Source organism: Brassica napus, chromosome C9 (genome assembly GCF_020379485.1).
Source record: "Brassica napus cultivar Da-Ae chromosome C9, Da-Ae, whole genome shotgun sequence".
NCBI classification, from domain to species: Eukaryota; Viridiplantae; Streptophyta; class Magnoliopsida; order Brassicales; family Brassicaceae; genus Brassica; species Brassica napus.
The window spans coordinates 15,217-35,080 of NC_063452.1; the positions used below are offsets into that span (position 1 = coordinate 15,217).

Here is a 19,864-nt window from a genome sequence, read left to right on the forward strand (position 1 = left end):
ATGCATTAAAATATAATTTTCATTTTTTGAATTTTTCTCAAAATCTACGGGTTAACCCCTACGAAAATTTTAATTTTTCGGTAAATGATCTATATACTGAAGCCTATGATATTTAGTGTTGTTTTAAAATTTCTAAACACATTCTACATTTGTATTAATTTATATTGAAATCTCTTTCATGGTAAATTGGAATCATTTAAATTTTTTGTCAATTAATTTAGACAAACTTCATAATACTCCCAAAATTGGTTGACTAACCACTATAAAATCGCTATTCTCTAGAAAAAAAGAGACATCAAAGGTTCCAAACCACTTTGACCTTCATCATATGTTAGTAAAAGATGCAACTATGCATTAATATAGAATTTTCATTTTTTTGAATTTTTCTCAAAATCTATGGGTTTACCCCTACGAAAATATTTAATTTTCGGTAAAAGCTCTATATACTGAAGCCTATGATTTTTAGTGTAGTTTAAAATTTCTGAACACATTCTACATTTTTATTAATGTATATTAAACTCTCTTTCATGGTACATGGGCATCTTTTAAATTTTTTGTCAGTTAATTTGGTAAAACTTCATAATACTCCCCAAATTGGTTGAATAACCACTATAAAATAGCTATTCTCTAGAATAGCGGAGACCACAAAGTTTCTAAACCTTTTTGACCTTCTTCATATGTTAGTTAAATATGCAACTATGCATAAAAATTAAATTTTCATTTTTTTGAATTTTTCTCAAAATCTATGGGTTAACCCCTACGAAAATATTGAATTTTTCGGTAAATGCTCTATATACTGAAGCCATTGATTTTTAGTGTAGTTTTAAATTTTCTAAACACATTCTACATTTTTATTTATGTATATTAAACTCTCTTTCATGGTACATGGGCATCATTTAAATTTTTTGTCAATTAATTTAGTAAAACTTCATAATACTCCCTAAATTGGTTGACTAACCACTATAAAATCGTTATTCTATACAAAAAAGGAGACAACAAAGGTTCCAAACCGCTTTGACCTTCATCATATGTTAGTGAAAGATGCAACTATGCATTAAAATAGAATTTTCATTTTTCGAATTTTTCTCAAAATCTATGGGTTAACACCTACAAAAATATTGAATTTTTCGGTAAATGTTCAATATACCGAAGCCATTGATTTAGTGTAGTTTTAAATTTTCAAAACACATTTTTACATTTTTATTTATGTATATTAAACTCTCTTTCATGGTACATGGACATCGTTTAAATTTTTTGTCAATTAATTTAGTAAAACTTCTTAATACTCCTTAAATTGGTTGACTAACCACTATAAAATCGTTATTCTCTAGAAAAACGGAGACAACAAAGGTTCCAAACCTCTTTGACCTTCATCATATGTTACTGAAGGATGCAACTATGCATTAAAATATAATTTTCATTTTTTTGAATTTTTCTCAAAATCTACGGGTTAACCCCTCCGAAAATATTTAATTTTTCGGTAAATGCTCTATATACTGAAGCCTATGATCTTTAGTGGTGTTTTAAAATTTCTACACATTCTACATTTGTATTAGTGTATATTAAACTCTCTTTCATGGTACATTGGAATCGTTTAATTTTTTGGTCAATTAATTTAGTAAGACTTCATAATACTCCATAAATTGGTTGCCTAACAACTATAAAATTGTTATTCACTAGAAAACCGGAGACAACAAAGGTTCCAAACCTCTTTGACCTTCATCATATGCATTAAAATAGAATTTTCATTTTTTTGAATTTTTCTCAAAAAATTAATAAGTAAAACTACATAATACTATCAAAATCAGGAGAATAACCATTACAAAATGACAGTTTTATTTTCAAAAACGGAGACAACAAAGGCTTTAAACCTCTTTCAACATCATCATTTATTAGTGTAGGATGAAAATATGCATTAAAACAATATTTTCATATTTTTAGAGTTTTTTTCGAAATCTATATGTTAACCCCTTACAAAAATATTGAATTTTTTAAAATGTTTTATATAATGAACCATATAATCTTTAGTGTTGTTTTAAATTTTATAACCACATTCTATATTTGTATTAATGTATGCTAAATTCTCTTTCATGGTACATAAGCATCGATCAATGTTTTTATAAATTAATTTAGTAAAATTTCATATACTCCCTAAATTAGTGGAATAACGATTATAAAATCGTAATTTTCTAGAAAATGAAGAAAACAAAGGTTCTAAACCTCTTTTACCATCACCATATATTAGAACAGGAGGCAACTATGCATTAAAACAATAATAATATATTTTTTGAATTTTTTCCAAAATCTATGTGTTAACCCCTATGAAATATTGAGTTTTACGTTAAACGCTCTATATACTCAAGCCTAAACGTTTTAGTGTTTTCTAAAAATTTCTAACCACATTCTGCATTTATATTAATGTACGTTAAACTCTCTTTCATGTTATATGTGAATCATTATAATTTTTTGTTAATTAATTTATAAAACTTCGTAATGCTCCCTAAATCGGTGGAATAACAACTTTAAAATCGTTTTTATTTTTTATAAACAGAGACAACAAAAGCTCCAAACCTCTTTTAACATCATCATATGTTAGTGCATGATGCAACGATGCGTTAAAACAATATTGTCATATTTTTTGAAATTTTCTCAAAATCTATGTGTAAATGTTTGAATTTTGGTAAATGTTTTATATACTGAACCATATAATCTATAGTATTATTTTAAAATTTATAATTATATTCTACATTTATATTAATGTACGCTAAACTCTCTTTCCTGGTACATAAGCATCGTTCAATTTTTTTATAAATTAATTTAGTAATATTTCATATACTCCCTAATTTAATAGACTAACCATTATAAAATCGCTATTCTCTAGAGAAATGAAAACAACAAAGGTTCCAAACCTCTTTGACCATCACAATATGTTAGTACAGGACGAAACTATGAATTAAAACAATATTATTTTATTTTTTGATTTTTTCCCAAAATTCATGTGTTAACTCCTATGAATATTGAGTTTTACGTTAAACACTCTATATATTGAAGCCTAAACTTTTTAGTGTTGTTTTAACATTTTTAACCACATTTTACATTTCTATTAATGTACGTTAAACTATCTTTCATGGTATATGGGAATCATTAAAAATTTTATCAATTAATTTTGTGAAACTTCATAATTCTCCCTAAATCGGTGGAATAACCGCTATAATATCGTTATTTTCTTGAAAAACGGACACAACAAAAGCTCCAAACATCTTTCAACATCATCATATGTAAGTGTATGATGCAACTATGCATTAAAACAATATTTTCATATTTTTTGAAACTTTCTCAAAATCTATGTGTTAACCCCTATAAAAATATTGAATTTTGGTAAATGATTTATATACTGAACCATATAATCTTTAGTGTTGTTTTAAAATTTATAACTATATTTGACATTTATATTAATGTATGCTAAACTCTCTTTCATGGTACATGAGCATCGTTCAATTTTTTTTAAATTAACTTAGTAATATTTCATATACTCCCTAAATTAGTGGACTAACCATTATAAAATAGTTATTCTCTAGAGAAATGAAAACAACAAAGGTTCCAAACCTCTTTGACCATCACAATATGTTAGTACAAAAGGCAACTATGCATTAAAACAATATTGTTATATTTTCTGAATTTTTCCCAAAATCCATGTGTTAACCCCTACAAAAATAGTGAGTTTTTCGCTAAAAACTCCATATACTGAAACCTAAAATTTTTAGTGTTGTTTTAAAATTTCTAACCACATTCTACATTTCTTCTACTGTACGTTAAACTCTCTTTCATGGTATATGGGAATCATTATAATTTTTTATCAATTAATTTAGTGAAACTTTATAATACTCTCTAAATCGGTGGAATAACCACTATAAAATCGTTATTTTCTTATAAAATGGAGACAACAAAAGCTCCAACCACTTTCAACATCATCATATGTTTGTGCATGATGCAACTATGCATCAAAACAATATTGTCATATTTTTTGAAATTTTATCAAAATCTATGTGTTAACCCCTTACAAAAATATTGAATTTTGGTAAGTGCTTTATATACTGAACCATATAATCTTTAGTATTGTTTTAAAATTTCTAAGCACATTCCACATTTGTATTAATGAATGTTAAACTCTCTTTTATGATACATGATCATTGTTCAATTTTTTTATAAATTAATTTAGTAAAATTTCATATACTCTCTAAATTAGTAGACTAACCGTTATAAAATCCCTATTCTCAAGAGAAATAAAGACAACAAAGGTTCCAAACCTCTTTGACCATCACCATATATTATCACATGAGGTAATTATGTATTAAAGCAATATTGTTATATTTTTTGAATTTTTCTCAAAATTTATATGTCCCTACGAAAATATTGAGTTTTACGTTAAACGCTCTATATACTGAAGCCTAAACATTTTAGTGTTATTTTAAAATTTCTAACCATATTCTACGTTTGTATTAATGTATGTTAAACTCTCTTTCATGGTATATGGGAATCATTATAACTTTTTATCAATTAATTTAGTGAAACTTCATAATACTCACTAAATCGGTAGAATAACCATTATAAAATCTTTATTTTCTAGAAAAAGGAGACAACGAAGGCTCCAAACCTCTTTCAACATCATCATATATTAGTGCATGATGCAACTACGCTTTAAAACAATATTTTCATATTTTTGAAATTTTCTCAAAATCTATGTGTTAACCCCTACAAAAATATTGAATTTTGGTAAATGCTTTATATACTGAACCATATAATCTCTAGTATTGTTTTAAAATTTCTAACCACGTTCTACATTTGTATTAATGTATGTTAAACTCTCTTTTATGATACATGATCATCGTTCAATTTTTTATAAATTAATTTAGTAAAATTTCATATACTTCGTAAATTAGTAGACTAACCGTTATAAAATCGCTATTCTCTAGAAAAATAAAGACAACAAAGGTTCCAAACCTCTTTGATCATCACCATATATTAGGACAGGAGGTAACTATGCATTAGAGCAATATTGTTATATTTTTGAATTTTTCTCAAAATCTATGTGTCTACGAAAATATTGAGTTTTACGTTAAACGCTCTATATACTGAAACTTATACTTTTTATTGTTGTTCTAAATTTTCTAATGACATCCTAAATTTGTATTAATGTATGTTAAACTCTGAGAATTGTTCTAATTTTTTATCAATTAATTAATAAAATTTCATAATATTATCAAATCACTGGAATAACCATTACAAAATCGCTATTTTATTGAAAAACGGATACAACAAAGGATCTAAACCTGTTTCAACATCATCATATATTAGTGTAGGATGCAACTATGCATTAAAAAAATATTGTCATATTTTTTGAAAATTTCTCAAAATTTGTGTTAACCTCTACAAAAATATTGAATTTTGGTAAATGCTTTATATACCGAACCCTATAATCTTTAGTATTGTTTTAAAATTTCTAACAACATTCTACATTCGTATTAATGTATGCTAAATTAATGGACTAGCCTTTATAAAATCGCTATTTCTAGAGAAATGGAGACAACAAAGGTTCCAAACCTCTTTGACCATCACCATATATTAGTACAGGAGGCAACTATGCATTAAAGCAATATTGTTATAACTTTTGAATTTTTCTCAAAATCTATGTGTTAACGCTACAAAAATATTGATTTTTTACGTTAAATGCTCTATATACTGAAGCCTAAACTTTTTTAGTGAAATACTGCAAGTCCAACACCGATTCCTTAGATAAGAAAAAAGGATTTGTAGCTCCAGTGCTCTGCCAAATAGCCGCAGCATCCGCCATCGTATACATATTCTACTGTCCTCGCCAGTGGACTCCAACATCTCTTCCCTCAAAGTTTGGTTACTTCGCCGGTATATTAGATATATAATGGTCACAAAGGCGTTCAGGTATGCTGCAGTTTGTAAATCGTTTAATTGATATGAGCAATAGGGAGTTTAAAGGCCAACTTTTCGAAACGAAGCGGAAGGTGGTACTTCGGCGTTTTCTGGTGGTCTTTCAAAACAAGTCCATCAAGAAAAGGATCAAACAAGGGCCCAATGATCGACCTGAAACCACTTGATGTTCTCGAGAGTCTCTCTAATACTGTTTATCTTAACTGTTTATTTGTTTCTATTGTCTGAAATCTTTTAATGGTTTTTGCAGTTGGATGCTCATTTTGTGGAATGTAGGCAGCACAGAGATTATGGTAATGAAAGGTATTATATACTCAAACAACATCAAAGAAGCCAAGTATAACAAAGGCAGTCAAGTCGTCATCATTGCCTTACCCGCTTATTCCCTTCTTAAGGAGCTTCTACGCTATATCAAATCCAGTTCCATCGGTTTGTTGCTCAGTACCTTGCAATATGGTTACACGAACCGTATCTTTAGAGATTCTCTGAATCATAAATGTTGTGCGTTTTCATGTAGATGACAGTGTAAGGGAGATAACTACAAATAATCTTCCCAAAAGACCATCTTTGATTGGTTTTCAACTCCGTTTCTTATCATTAAATACCAGGCTGAAGCAGAAACCTATCTGAAGAAGAAGAGTATCTTGGAAAGTTGGTATTGCTGTTTGGAGATTAAGAGAGACTTAAAAGCTCTAATTATCTTCATTTGACAGGAACTAAGAAAAGCTGAGCTTCACAACTAAGCTTGCAGGTAAGCATATAATAAAAACTTCACATGTAAATAAATGTCTTTTCGCTTTAACCTGTGTTCGGTTTTGTTTCAAAGGCTTCAAGGATGCCCAAATCAATATCAAGATATCCAACATTCAGAAGACATTTTAACCACATGGAACTTTGGAAAAACTTTAAGTTATGTTTAGTTGCCGTAGGTTGTATGTATATATGATATGGGTTTTATTCGAGATAGATTTTTTTGCAAGTTGCTATCTAATGTATGATGGCTTTGGTGGAAATAGGATTCTTGCAGGTTTCTTATTATTGTCATGATACAATCCATTTGGCTTTGGCTGAAGAAATCCAACGTCTTAAAGAATAATTTATAAAATAATGTAGATGGGTATGTTGTGGGATATTGAAGATGTGTCAACTGATAATTTTTGTCCCTTTAAACCATTAATGCTAATAAATTTTGTATTTAATAATGTAATTGGATAGTTTTTTTTTGTTTTAGTTAAATGTATACCACTCCGATAGAAAACTAATTAATTTTGTTTATAATCTTCACTTAGAAAACATACTTCCTCTGTTTCTTAAAAAAATGTCATTTAGAATTTTATTTTTGTGCCGTTAAGTATTTTCAATGCGGAATTTTAAATAAATTTTTATTTTTAACTTTATTGTGTTAGTGAATTAATTAAAAGGCAAAAATTTTAGTGTGTAAACAAAAAATAAAATATAATTTTAAGTGATTTCTTAATTCGTGAAAAAATTTCCGGTGTCACTTTTATTAAATACAAGAAGTATATTTATTGTTTACAAAGCTTTACCTATGATGAAAACAAAAAAGGTTACTATTTAAATGGACAGATATATAGAAATTTCATATAAATGCTAATCTGTAACTACAAAAGCACTTACCAATTTCTTAACATTTTTCAAATTTTTTTACGAATCTTTGACTACAAAAATAAACAAACAATTAGTTACGTTATCATAAATAAAGACACTGTCCTCATAGCAAATTAAATTTAAACTTCTGTGTATGGACATACAGTATTACGGTTTACACATAGCTCGACAACGTCACATTCACTGACAACGATCTAATAAAAACCGATGACACCACCACTGGGAAAATCAGACACACCCCACCCTCGCAATATATTCATAAATTGATATGATTAACAAATTTTAAATTACCACAGAGGCCGAACATGAACGGAAACCAACCAAAGTTTTTTTTTTGCTGAAACCAACCAAAGTTTCCCCAGATCAGCCTGTAAATTATTACAAATTCATCAAAAACTTCAACAAATCCACAAATCCACTTGAAATCTGACCTACAACATCATCATCACGGTTAGATCACCTCATATAACCAAAAAAAAAAATCTTGAATGCCCCACCAAATTTTCCTCAAATGAATAAATAATTCCAAAACAATAACATAACAACATTCAAATCTCCCAGAAGAAGCTCACTTAAAACATTCCTCAACCAGTAGAAAGGGAAGCATGGAAACCAATTATCAGAAAGCATCTAAAGAGTTCAGTTCTAAAAACTCATGTCCTGCAACTACGATTTAAAAAAAAAAAAATTAAGGGTTTCAACTTCAACACCAGCTTCTACCATCCCAGTTCATTACTATGATAAGAAGTTCAAATCATAAGTGACTAAAAACACTTATTAAACATATAATCAACAAATTCATTCCAACATCCTTAATCAATAGCCCATCATATAATCTCAGCCCACCAACTTCCAATACTACCGTGGAAAAACTCAATTATTGGACCACAACATGAAAACTCTAACCACCACACTAGCTTAGCACATATATAAGCCATTCGTATCTCTTTACAAAACAACCTAAGTTCAGAAGTGGCAATCGATAATGGAATAAAAGTGCCATCATTGACCTTAAAAACTTAATAAGTATATATAATTTTGACATTATCCTTATCAATGGTCATGTTAGCCATTGCCACACTAGCACCTCTCCATACTTGCATTTAAAACACTAGCTCCTCTCTTTCTTTCAAATATTACTAAAGTAGATTCCTCAAAGATTTAATTTGCAATTTTAACAAAATTACAAACATCATCGTAAATTTTATAGAAAAAAAATGAAGAAACAACACACAAACACATGCAAAAAACAATTCATCAAAACAAACCTCCCCCGAGCCCTATTGTTTACAAACAACATTAGGCTACAAGTTTTCAACATCCTTATACTATACAGAATATTAAAAATTGGCAAATATCATAGCAAATACTGTTTCACTATTGGGAAATATCAGAGTTTTTGCTTAGTATTTTCCACAATTTCATAGTAACATTCCCCCTTCTTTCATCAGTCCCCTCTCTATGACCTTAAAGACAACCCTAAGACAAAACATTTACTATGTTACACCCACTATATTTACGATATACACATTACATAAAACTTTACACTAGCATGCCAAACACATAAAATACAACCATATCAAAAGCTCTATATCTATTGACAATGAACATTATCCAACAAAATCATAAATTATAAACCGAACAACCTGCGCGAAGCGCGGACAAACCTCTAGCTAATATAATATTATTGATCACAATGATGGGGTGTTTTGCTTTGATGATGTTAAGCGAATCAAAGTAATGGTGTTTTTCAAAGGTGGAATACATAAAGAACACAAAAACTTGTGAAATTATGAAGAGTTTTTATCTTTCTATGTTTGCCTCAAAAAAATTTTTTTATCTATTTTCTTTTAAGACTTCTTTAATAGCAACTTTGGAATGTGACTCTCTTCAAAATTTACAGCTTGTGGGGGATAAACACCGAAGGAATTCTGTTGAAGAACCAAATTAAAACCGTTTTGGACCATTTGAAAACTGTCTTTTAATTATCACCACATATGCTTGAGTCAAATCTATTGTGCCTAACCTCATGCATCACATCAACTCAAAATTCCAAGATACTAACACATTTGTAAAAATGGAAGTAAATTACTTTCTTTAGTCCCAAGAAAGCATAAATAATTTGTTTTTTTATTCTCAAAAGCTAATAAAAAGTAAACATATCTGCCTACAGTTCACAATAGTATGTCTTATACTAGGCGACCATGGCGGGTGCAGCTGCTAAGGCTTTTGCTGCTCTTATTTTCGTTTCTGTTGGAGACTGGGATCTGCAGGCAGACCAACCGGAGTAGACTCAATCTTGTGTGAAGTAGTTCGTGGGTTTTTAGGAGGCTTAAGCGGTTCTTTTTCTAAACCGGGTGGTCGAATGTCCGGTACAATCTCATCTGCCGGAGTCTTGGGATTCGCTACATCATCCAAACCCTACAACAAAAAACATATCACAATTAATAATTAATAATCTTGTTGGTTAAGTGAGTATAGTTATGTTTTAAGACCTACCTCTAAATTTTTTTAGCATGATTGGTAATAAAAACAACATTTTAAGAAACAATCTACATTTTTTGTTGTGACAATGTAAAGTCAAATTAAAGTGTAATTAATGACAGAAAATGTAAATAAAAGATGGATGATACTTCGGGGTCTGTTGGGAAAAGACTAGGCTCGTCTCCATCGTTACGACCATGGATATCAGGATCAGCAGTTCGACCGGAAGAAGCTAGTCTCTTGGCGAGAAGAGGACGACTGAGAGACGAACGAGACGCTGCATTAAGAGCTCGTGAAGAGAGCATTATATCTGACTATGTTTCGTTATCTCTGAATGGATTTAATTAGAACAATAAGGAGTGTAGTTTTTTTTAAATACACAAAATAGCACAATGCTAAACCCTAGTTTCCCGGGGAAAGACACACTATGACCATGATAATAACCTCTAATGTATCCTATCTTTAAGGCCAACCCAGAAGCCATCAAAGTTGGATTTGTATGTAAGTTTGACTATAACTCCGCTCTCGTTTTAGAATCTAAGACCTATTCAAGCTCCTGTGTTTTCTACAAAATGATTTACGTCTTAACTGAATCCATATTTATGATTTAGTTAGGCATTTACAAACATTATATAAGTTTAATAATAAAGCAAACAAATGAATTGTTGATATATCGTGAAATTTGGTACCATTCAAAAGAATTAGTTAGCTTTGGGAGTTCGTCATTCTTAGGTCTATGGGACGGTAATGAACAAGCCTATATATACGAAGTGGTTTAAATCTGTTAAGCCCAATTTTGTCCGAGACAAAAGTGAGTTGAACCAATTCAAGAGTTTATTGGACACGAGAGTTTATAGGTATCATAAATGTATATATTTTATTGGACACAGATTCGGCCGAAACAAATCCTCACTTCTGCAAAGTAAATTAATAACAGAATTGGTCGACAGGAAGCAAATGAATGTATTTTAGAAATTTAGTATTATTGCAAACAATTCGTACAAATTAACCATCGACTAGAAACACTCAAACACACTAATTAAATTTATAAAATAAACAAATAGATGATATGTTTTCTTGCAGATTAAATGTTTCGATATAATTAAAGACAAAGACATACCCTAAGAACCTTCCAGTGTGATAAACATGCACATCTCTATGCATGTATAAACCATACGTTCATGTCATATAATATGCTTCATCGCTAGACCGTCATCGTCCCTTTGCCTTTGCAACGTCCTGTATAAGCCTGATTTTGCATCCTCATTTGCTCGTAAAATCTCTCAATAAACTCCTCCGCTTTCACGTCAATCATCTCATCACCTCCATCAACGTCACGATAGCAATCCTCATCATCATCATCATCTTCATCTTCATCAAGACAGTCCATATCACGCAACGACTTTGCCGATCCATATCCGGAGATTCCCGAAGAGCAAGAAGAAGACGTCGCCGTGAAAACCTCTACCATCTCTGATAGCCGATCGTCATTACTCGCTGGAGGTTTCTCCTTCACCGGAGAAGCCGGTGGCATTATCGTAATATTAGACGGTGGCTGCATGGTAATCTTATCGTTTTTCAACTGCTGAAAGGACTCAACAACTCGCCGCCAAAACCCATTTCTAAACGGCTTTGTCCTCCTACGACGGCGAAGCATGTACAAAGCTACACCAATCACGTGCATGCCACGTGATCTTTTCTTCTTCATCTTGTTCTTGATCTCTTCTTCTCTACCATTGATCTGGTTTTTGACTTCCATGGTGAACAAAAGAGATTCAAGAAGGGGTGGGGTGGTTTCCCTGCAATGAGCAGGGAAGAGAGATTTGAAAGAAGAGCCCAAGGAGAAAGGTTTTGTTCTTGATGTCTATTTATATGAAAATAAATACAAGGGTGTAATTTAGTAATTTAAAATATTAGGGGTGAAAAGTATAAGTATTAAATAGTTTAGGGTTTAACGGTGGAAGTAAAAGCTGTCTTTTAAGAAGCTTTCACGTCATAACTAGAAAAGACAGCGCTCTCCATGCGGTAGTTACGTGAAGAGGAAGTTAAGGAAAAGAAATACAGCTAAACGCAAACTCAATTAATGCCTATACTAATTATTCTAGAAATTACTAAATTAGTTACTTAAAAACGCTAGTTAAATCTGTTATTTTTCCCTAATAAACATTTCATGATCGATCAATTTAATTAAGAATTTTTTAAAAGATTATAATTAATAATTATTATTGATTTTACATAAATGATTAATGAGGGAACCCTAAATTGGTATAGTCACTTGCACGAAGGAATAGCCTCAAAACATGGTTCCATGCAAATGGCACTAAGTTCCAATATTTCGCATATATATCACTCTATTCACAATTGGATTTTTCTCTCAAGTTGGTCGGATTATGCGGAATTTACCCTAATTTTTTAGAAACATTTATTTATATATATTCCACCGCAATTGTCTTACATTTCAATGTTTCTTGTACACGAACAAACTTCAACACATCAATATACCAAAGTCCAAAATTACTTCAGCTTATACGACATGATCTAGTAACTACACTGTCTACACATGGATTTGTAAAGAAAAGTAGGCCATTAATTAGTCTTGTTACCTTGTAATTGTTGTTGTTTCGATATAATTGACTCTTTCAACAAAACAATAAAGACACAAGTTCAAACAATATTATACTATCAAACAAATTAAATAAGAACTGCAACACATATTGATAGATTTTTCTCTACATTTTGAATATTATCAAACAAACGTATAATACGTAGAATAAATCTAAATTAAAATAGTCCATGTTTTATTCTCCTTCTAAAAAAAGTAAATAGTAAACACTAACTCCAAGTATACAGATGATATAATTGGTCTCCACGTTGGTGCAAACGCTCTGATGGCGTGGGAGAAAGTGAGAGCTGGTCAGAAGTTTGCAAACGTTGCAAAGAGGTTCACGTGGGACCAAGGGGCCATAAAGCTCGGCTATGTGGTGCGTTCAAATATGAGAGCTATCAGAACAACCATGACCCGGTTTCTTAACCGGATTTTGGATCTGACCGGTCGGTCAAGCAATCGATGACGTGTGTCAGCCCCTTAGAAGCGAAGACCGTTTTGGTGAGCTTGCATTGAAGAAGTGTAGGTGCCGTTCGCTTTACGTCGCTGCGTGTGAAGCTGACATATTCAACCGTGGAAAATTCAACAATGTTTGCTAACGACTAAGAACAGTGGTACTACTATGTTTAGTGGGTGTTTTAGACAAAACCAAAGGATTTGGATTGCATAATGGAGAAACTGACAACGACAGATACATATATTACATTCAGACATAAAGAAAAGTATGCTCTCATCATAGTCTCTCCTTGTGCTTGACTTTGACTTTAATCATGATCAGTTTCTCCATCTTCTTGCTTTTGTTAGTCCTCTCTTAAGTTCAACGATAATCATTTGACTTATGGGTTCACTGAAGAAGGAAGGAGAGATGGAGCAGATCGGAGACGAGTTTACGGAGGCGATACTGTACGTCAATGGCGTTCGTAGAGTGTTACCTGATGGCCTTGCTCATATGACACTTCTTGAATACCTCCGAGGTGTGTATATTACATGATAATCACTTTACTCTTGTATTTTTGGTCTTTGGTTTCCGATAAAGTTCTAGTGTTTGGGAATGAGTAAATGGTTAAAAGTACTCAACAAGTTCAGTTTTCAAATCAACTTTAGAGATGCAAAGACTTGAATTGTGGGATTTTTTTTTATTTTGGTTTCATCCATTGATTAGTTTAAATATGAATTGTATACATCTCAGTAAAGACTATATGCATAAAAGTTTTTATATAACTTGCTAAAAAAGCCTTTCTTGTTTCCTTTAGATTTAGGACTGACCGGGACAAAGCTGGGGTGCGGTGAAGGTGGTTGTGGGGCTTGCACGGTGATGGTCTCTAATTATGACAGAACATCAAACAAATGCATGTGCGTCTCTTTCTCTCTATATGTTGGTTGAGTTAAGCCCTTCTTGTTGATTCTTTCTCCAACCAGAATTTTATAATTGCAGACACTATGCTGTCAACGCTTGTTTAGCACCTCTGTATTCTGTAGAAGGAATGCATGTAATATCCATTGAGGGAGTTGGTCAACGCAAGCACGGCTTGCACCCACTTCAGGTAGATGGTTCTTTTTTTGGCTCTACTTTCTGGAGAATCTATGTCCACTATCCCTGAGACAGTCTAAGAAAGATTTCAATATTTTGGGGACCTAAAATTTTTCTTTTACAAATTTAGAGGTCTATTTATATATAATTTTTTTCAAAAATTTTGGGTGCTTAAAGACGAATGTTTTATCCGGCTTCACCTAGGACCGGCCCTGACTAGTCCTCATATGATCCTCATTCTCTCTGCAGGAGTCATTGGCATCTTCCCATGGTTCCCAATGTGGGTTTTGCACTCCCGGGTTTATCATGTCCATGTATGCCTTACTGAGGTCAAATAAAAACTCACCTTCTGAAGAGGACATCGAAGAGTCTCTTGCAGGAAACTTATGCCGCTGTACTGGTTACAGACCCATTGTTGATGCCTTCCGTGTTTTCGCAAAAACTGACGACGCCTTATACAGTGGTTTATCTTCGCTTAGCCTCCAAGACGGTTCAAGTATTTGCCCATCTACTGGCAAACCTTGTTCATGTGGTGACGGTAGATACCAGCCCATCTCTTATAGTGAGACAGATGGGGCTAAGTATACGGAGAAGGAGCTTATCTTCCCTCCTGAACTTTTACTGAGGAAGTTAGCTTCCTTGAAGTTGAGAGGAGATGGAGGGATGATATGGTACAGACCCGTGAGACTTCAGTACTTGCTCCGTCTCAAGGCAAAACATCCTGAAGCAAAGCTAGTGGTAGGTAACACAGAGGTGGGAATCGAAATGAGGCTGAAGAGGTTACAGTATCAGGTGCTGATATATGTTGGTCAAGTCCCAGAACTCAACACAGTGAATGTTAATGATAGTGGGGTAGAGATTGGTTCTGCTTTGAGACTCTCGGAGCTTCTGAGACTATTCAAGAACGTTGTAAAGGAGCGTCCTGCACATGAGACATCAGCTTGCAAGGCTTTTACTGAGCAGCTGAAGTGGTTTGCTGGGACACAGATAAGAAACGTTGCTTCCGTTGGTGGGAACATATGTACAGCTAGTCCTATATCTGATCTAAACCCTCCTTGGATGGCTTCAAGAGCAGAGTTCAAGATAATCAACTGCTACGGAGACGTTAGGTCGGTACGTGCAAGAGATTTCTTCAGTGGCTACCGTAAAGTGGATATGGAGAGCAACGAGATCTTGTTGTCAGTGTTCATACCGTGGACGAGGCCTTTGGAGTATGTGAAAGAGTTTAAACAGGCCCACCGTAGAGAGGATGATATAGCTATCGTCAACGGTGGAATGCGTGTGTTTCTAGAAGAGAGAGGTCAAGAACTGTTCGTTTCTGACGCATCTGTTGCTTTTGGTGGTGTGGCTCCGGTTACTTTGCGTGCAAGAAATACTGAGGAGTTTCTAATTGGAAAGAGTTGGAGCAAAGGTCTTCTTCAAGATGCGTTGAAGGTTATACAAAGTGATGTGTTGATTGATGAAGACGCTCCTGGTGGTATGGTGGAGTTTCGGAAGTCTCTAGTCCTAAGCTTCTTCTTTAAGTTCTTCTTATGGGTTTCTCATCATGTACGCGATGTAAAGCCAACTATAGAGACCTTCCCACCCTCTCATATGTCAGCTGTGCAGTCTTTTTCTCGGCCATGTAGAGCTGGAAGACAAGACTATGAGACAGTAAAGCAGGGAACAGCTGTTGGCTTGCCGGAAGTCCATCTTTCAGCAAGAATGCAGGTATGTTGGCAGGGCTTGCCCTCTCAAGGGCTAAAGACGATTTAGTAAAGAATTCAATAATTTTCTAAAAAAGTTTTTGGGGGAATGAGGGGAATGTTCCATCCAATGTTCTCAAAATTGATTCTCGTGCTGGTTATTTTGGGAGCTATTTAGTAAAGATTTTCAATAGTCTGAGGGTCTAAATTTTTTCTTTTTACAAATTTAGAAACATATGTATATATAATTTTTTTTTAAAAAAATTGGGGACCTGAGGCAAATGTTCCATCCAATGTTCTCAAAATTGATTCTCATTTGGGGCCTGAGGCGAATATTCCATTGTTCCATCCAATGTTCTCAAAATGGATTCTCATGCTGGTTATTTTCTTAGCCAAGCTAGTTCAAGTGGTGTAACACATGTCTTGTTGATTGATATATGTGATAAGAGTAGACAAGAGAAAGATGCTTGAGTGTAAGTAAAGTCGTTATTTCCAGCATAACACAATGTCTCAACTCTACAACACTCTTGAACTTTCATGTAGGTCACAGGGGAAGCAGAATATACTGATGATACTCCAGTGCCTCCTAATACCTTGCATGCTGCTTTAGTGCTAAGCAAAATGCCACATGCTCGCATAATTTCTATTGATGATTCAGAATCCAAATCTTCACGTGGTTTTGCTGGTCTGTTTCTTGCCAAAGACGTTCCAGCAGATAATAAGATTGGACCTGTGGTAGCTGATGAAGAATTATTTGCTACAGATGTGGTCACATGTGTGGGACAAGTAAGAAGACTTGAAACTTTTTATTTCTTAGATTATCGCTAAACTGTGTCTGGATTTTTTCAGGTCATTGGTGTGGTTGTTGCGGATACACATGAAAATGCTATATTACCAGCAATATTATCAATCAAGGAGGCTATTGCTGCTAAAAGTTTCCACCCAAACACAGAGAAAATGCTAAAGAAAGGAGATGTAGAGATATGCTTTCAGTCAGGTCAGTGCGATAGGATAATAGAAGGAGAGGTTCAAATGGGCAGCCAGGAACACTTTTACATGGAGCCTCATGGTAGTTTGGTTTGGACAAGTGATGGAGGCAACGAAGTTCATATGATCTCATCCACTCAAGTAAGCATACAACCAGTAGATAGCCCTTAGGTCACTGTAGTTTATATTAACTAATTACGATTTTAAATGAAAAAATGTTTTTTTTTCTGCTTGATTTAAATATATGTAGGATCCTCATAGGCACCAGCTATATGTTTCTCATGTTCTTGGTCTTCCAATGCCTAAAGTGGTATGCAAAACCAAAAGAATTGGTGGTGGCTTTGGTGGCAAGGAAACGAGATCAGCCTTCATAGCTGCTGCTGCTTCTGTTCCTTCCTACCTATTGAACCGACCAGTGAAACTCATACTGGACAGAGATGTGGACATGATGATATCTGGTCACCGTCATAGTTTTGTTGGAAAGTACAAGGTAGGTATCTTCCCCTCTTGTTTCCATTTTTTGGACTCACCAAAAAAAAAAAATCATTTTAATTGTTTTTCTGCTAAATTTACAGGTTGGGTTTACAAATGATGGGAAAGTATTGGCGTATGACCTTGAAATCTACAACAATGGTGGGAACTCTTTGGATCTTTCCCAAGCTGTTCTTGAGATTGCAATGTTTAACTCTGATAATGTCTATGAGATCCCACATGTGAGGATCAGAGGGAACGTTTGCTTTACTAACTATCCTAGCAACACTGCTTTCCGAGGCTTTGGAGCTCCACAAGGCATGCTTATAATTGAAAACTGGATTCAGAGAATTGCAGCTGAACTTGATAGAAGCCCTGAAGAAATCAAAGTGAGTTGAATGTTTTATTATGTTTAGGAATGTTCCCTCCTTTTTTGATGCTTTCTTGGGTGTTACTTTAGGAGATGAACTTTCAAGTGGAAGGCTCTATCACACATTACTCTCAGTGTCTTCAGCATTGCACATTGCATCAGCTCTGGAAGGAGCTGAAAGTGTCTTGCAACTTTCTAAAGGCTCGTAGAGAAGTTGATGAGTTTAATAGCCATAACCGGTGGAAAAAGCGTGGTGTGGCTATGGTTCCCACAAAGTTTGGCGTATCATTTACTAAAACGTTCATGAACCAGGTAACTTTTGTTTTATCTAGCTTGCATTATAATGTCTTGCCGAGCAAGAAACATAGTTTTTGTTACTTATCCATATTGATTTTTGGATGTCAGGCAGGTGCTCTTGTGCATGTGTACACAGACGGTACTGTTTTGGTGACACATGGAGGTGTAGAGATGGGTCAAGGATTGCATACAAAAGTTGCTCAAGTTGCTGCGTCTGCCTTTAACATTCCCCTTAGTTCCGTTTTTGTATCAGAGACAAGCACCGACAAGGTCACATTTATTATAAATATATCAAACTGAAGTGTTGAGATGTAACCATGTTTGAATTACAAAACTGTTCGCTGCTCTATATATTGATAGGTTCCAAATGCGTCACCAACCGCTGCTTCTATGAGCTCTGACATGTACGGTGCTGCGGTTTTGGACGCTTGTGAGCAGATTAAAGCACGAATGGAGCCTCTTGCCTCTAAGCTCAGTTTCAACTCTTTTGCTGAGGTAACTCTACTTGAACCTATGGAACCTTCTTTGCATTATTGATGAATAAAACTCTCTTCATTTTGACTGTTATGTAGCTGGCAAGTGCATGTTATTTTCAACGAATAGACCTCTCTGCTCATGGCTTTTACATTGTTCCCGATGTTGGCTTTGACTGGATCTCTGGTAAAGGAGACCCGTTCAGATATTACACCTATGGAGCTGCGTTTGCGGAAGTTGAGATCGATACATTAACCGGTGACTTTCACACAAGAAGAGTCGATATAAAGTTGGACCTCGGATATTCTCTTAACCCAGCCATAGATATTGGACAAGTACTTGAAACAAAACCACTTGAAACCATAAGACAAGAGTGTTTTGTTTTGTGTCTGAACTCTGAACTCTAAACATGTTTTGCAGATAGAAGGAGCATTCGCACAAGGGTTAGGATGGGTAGCTCTAGAAGAAGTGAAATGGGGAGATGCATCTCATAAATGGATTAAACCGGGGAATCTACTCACTTGTGGACCTGGAAACTACAAGATACCTTCCATTAACGAAATTCCATTCAACTTCAATGTTTCTCTTCTCAAGGTATATATATGTAACAATAGAAAACTTTGTGACTTTACTTGGAAGGCAAGAAACTTACCCAAGATGTTTTTTTTTCTATTAGGGGAATCCAAACTCAAAGGGGATACATTCGTCCAAAGCGGTTGGCGAGCCTCCGTTTTTCCTGGCATCATCGGTTTTATTTGCGATTAAAGATGCAGTCAAAGCGGCTCGAGCCGAGGTGGGTCTTGGCAGCAAATGGTTCCCTCTGGACACTCCTGCTACTCCAGAACGTATCAGGATGGCTTGTTTCGATGAGTTTACTTGTCCGTTTGTGAGTTCAGATTTCTGTCCTGAGCTTAGTGTTTGAGACATGAGGAGGTGTAAACTCACAGGTTTTCCAGACATAAGCAATAACTTCTGTACCAAGTTGTGTTTGAGGCGTTTGCTTAGGTGACCAAAATCACTTAAGTGCTCTTTTGAATAATGTATATCGTAAAGTCTCATCCCTTACGTTACGAATATATCATGTGACCCCTCATCCCTTGTATTCCATTCCATTTTACAAGATGAAACCTGCAGTAGTTGCAACTTGGACAATCATTATGAAGCAAATTGTAAAGAGACTCAGAACTGGCTCTCTCAGTCAATTACTAACCGTTACTATCACTCACATTTACTTATTTATATGATTATGCTCTCCACATATACCTTGGAATAGCTGTTTATTCAATATTCAATAAACTTATGTAAAAGCTAGAGCACTTATAATTCTCACTTGCAACCATTCCATATAATGATGAAAGTTGTACGAA

At 34.0% G+C, this 19,864-nt stretch overlaps 3 protein-coding genes across 3 annotated transcripts; 1 reads left to right on the forward strand and 2 right to left on the reverse strand.

Annotated features, from left to right (window-relative positions):
* Window positions 1-9,562: 9,562 nt before the first annotated feature.
* On the reverse strand, window positions 9,563-10,436 carry LOC111200825. Its single transcript, XM_022692209.2, has 2 exons — window positions 10,227-10,436; window positions 9,563-10,014 (listed from the first exon to the last, which is right to left on the reverse strand). The coding sequence occupies exons 1-2, from the start codon at window positions 10,380-10,382 to the stop codon at window positions 9,832-9,834; spliced, it is 339 nt and encodes a 112-aa protein (XP_022547930.1). The 5' UTR covers window positions 10,383-10,436; the 3' UTR covers window positions 9,563-9,831.
* A 605-nt stretch (window positions 10,437-11,041) lies between these two features.
* Window positions 11,042-12,389, reverse strand: LOC125593487. The gene has a single exon (XM_048770184.1). The coding sequence runs from the start codon at window positions 11,834-11,836 to the stop codon at window positions 11,282-11,284; it is 555 nt and encodes a 184-aa protein (XP_048626141.1). The 5' UTR covers window positions 11,837-12,389; the 3' UTR covers window positions 11,042-11,281.
* A 1,008-nt stretch (window positions 12,390-13,397) lies between these two features.
* LOC106365498 (xanthine dehydrogenase 1) lies at window positions 13,398-19,736 on the forward strand. Its single transcript, XM_048770178.1, has 14 exons — window positions 13,398-13,656; window positions 13,936-14,035; window positions 14,118-14,226; window positions 14,463-15,923; window positions 16,442-16,684; window positions 16,748-17,026; window positions 17,136-17,375; window positions 17,461-17,745; window positions 17,817-18,038; window positions 18,132-18,293; window positions 18,384-18,518; window positions 18,596-18,832; window positions 18,918-19,091; window positions 19,174-19,736. The coding sequence occupies exons 1-14, from the start codon at window positions 13,521-13,523 to the stop codon at window positions 19,417-19,419; spliced, it is 4,029 nt and encodes a 1,342-aa protein (XP_048626135.1). The 5' UTR covers window positions 13,398-13,520; the 3' UTR covers window positions 19,420-19,736.
* Window positions 19,737-19,864: the final 128 nt, after the last annotated feature.

What these genes read in the sequence shown, in the direction of transcription:
- LOC111200825 (XM_022692209.2), bottom strand. Translation starts at nt 10,382, where the DNA reads ATGCTCTCTTCACGAGCTCTTAATGCAGCGTCTCGTTCGTCTCTCAGT. An exon ending in TTTTCCCAACAGACCCCGAA is followed by an intron (nt 10,015 to 10,226) that starts GTATCATCCATC and finishes TTTTTGTTGTAG; the next exon opens with GGTTTGGATGATGTAGCGAA.
- LOC125593487 (XM_048770184.1), bottom strand. Translation starts at nt 11,836, where the DNA reads ATGGAAGTCAAAAACCAGATCAATGGTAGAGAAGAAGAGATCAAGAAC.
- LOC106365498 (XM_048770178.1), top strand. Translation starts at nt 13,521, where the DNA reads ATGGGTTCACTGAAGAAGGAAGGAGAGATGGAGCAGATCGGAGACGAG. An exon ending in ATCTTTCAGCAAGAATGCAG is followed by an intron (nt 15,924 to 16,441) that starts GTATGTTGGCAG and finishes ACTTTCATGTAG; the next exon opens with GTCACAGGGGAAGCAGAATA. An exon ending in CAGCCATAGATATTGGACAA is followed by an intron (nt 18,833 to 18,917) that starts GTACTTGAAACA and finishes CATGTTTTGCAG; the next exon opens with ATAGAAGGAGCATTCGCACA.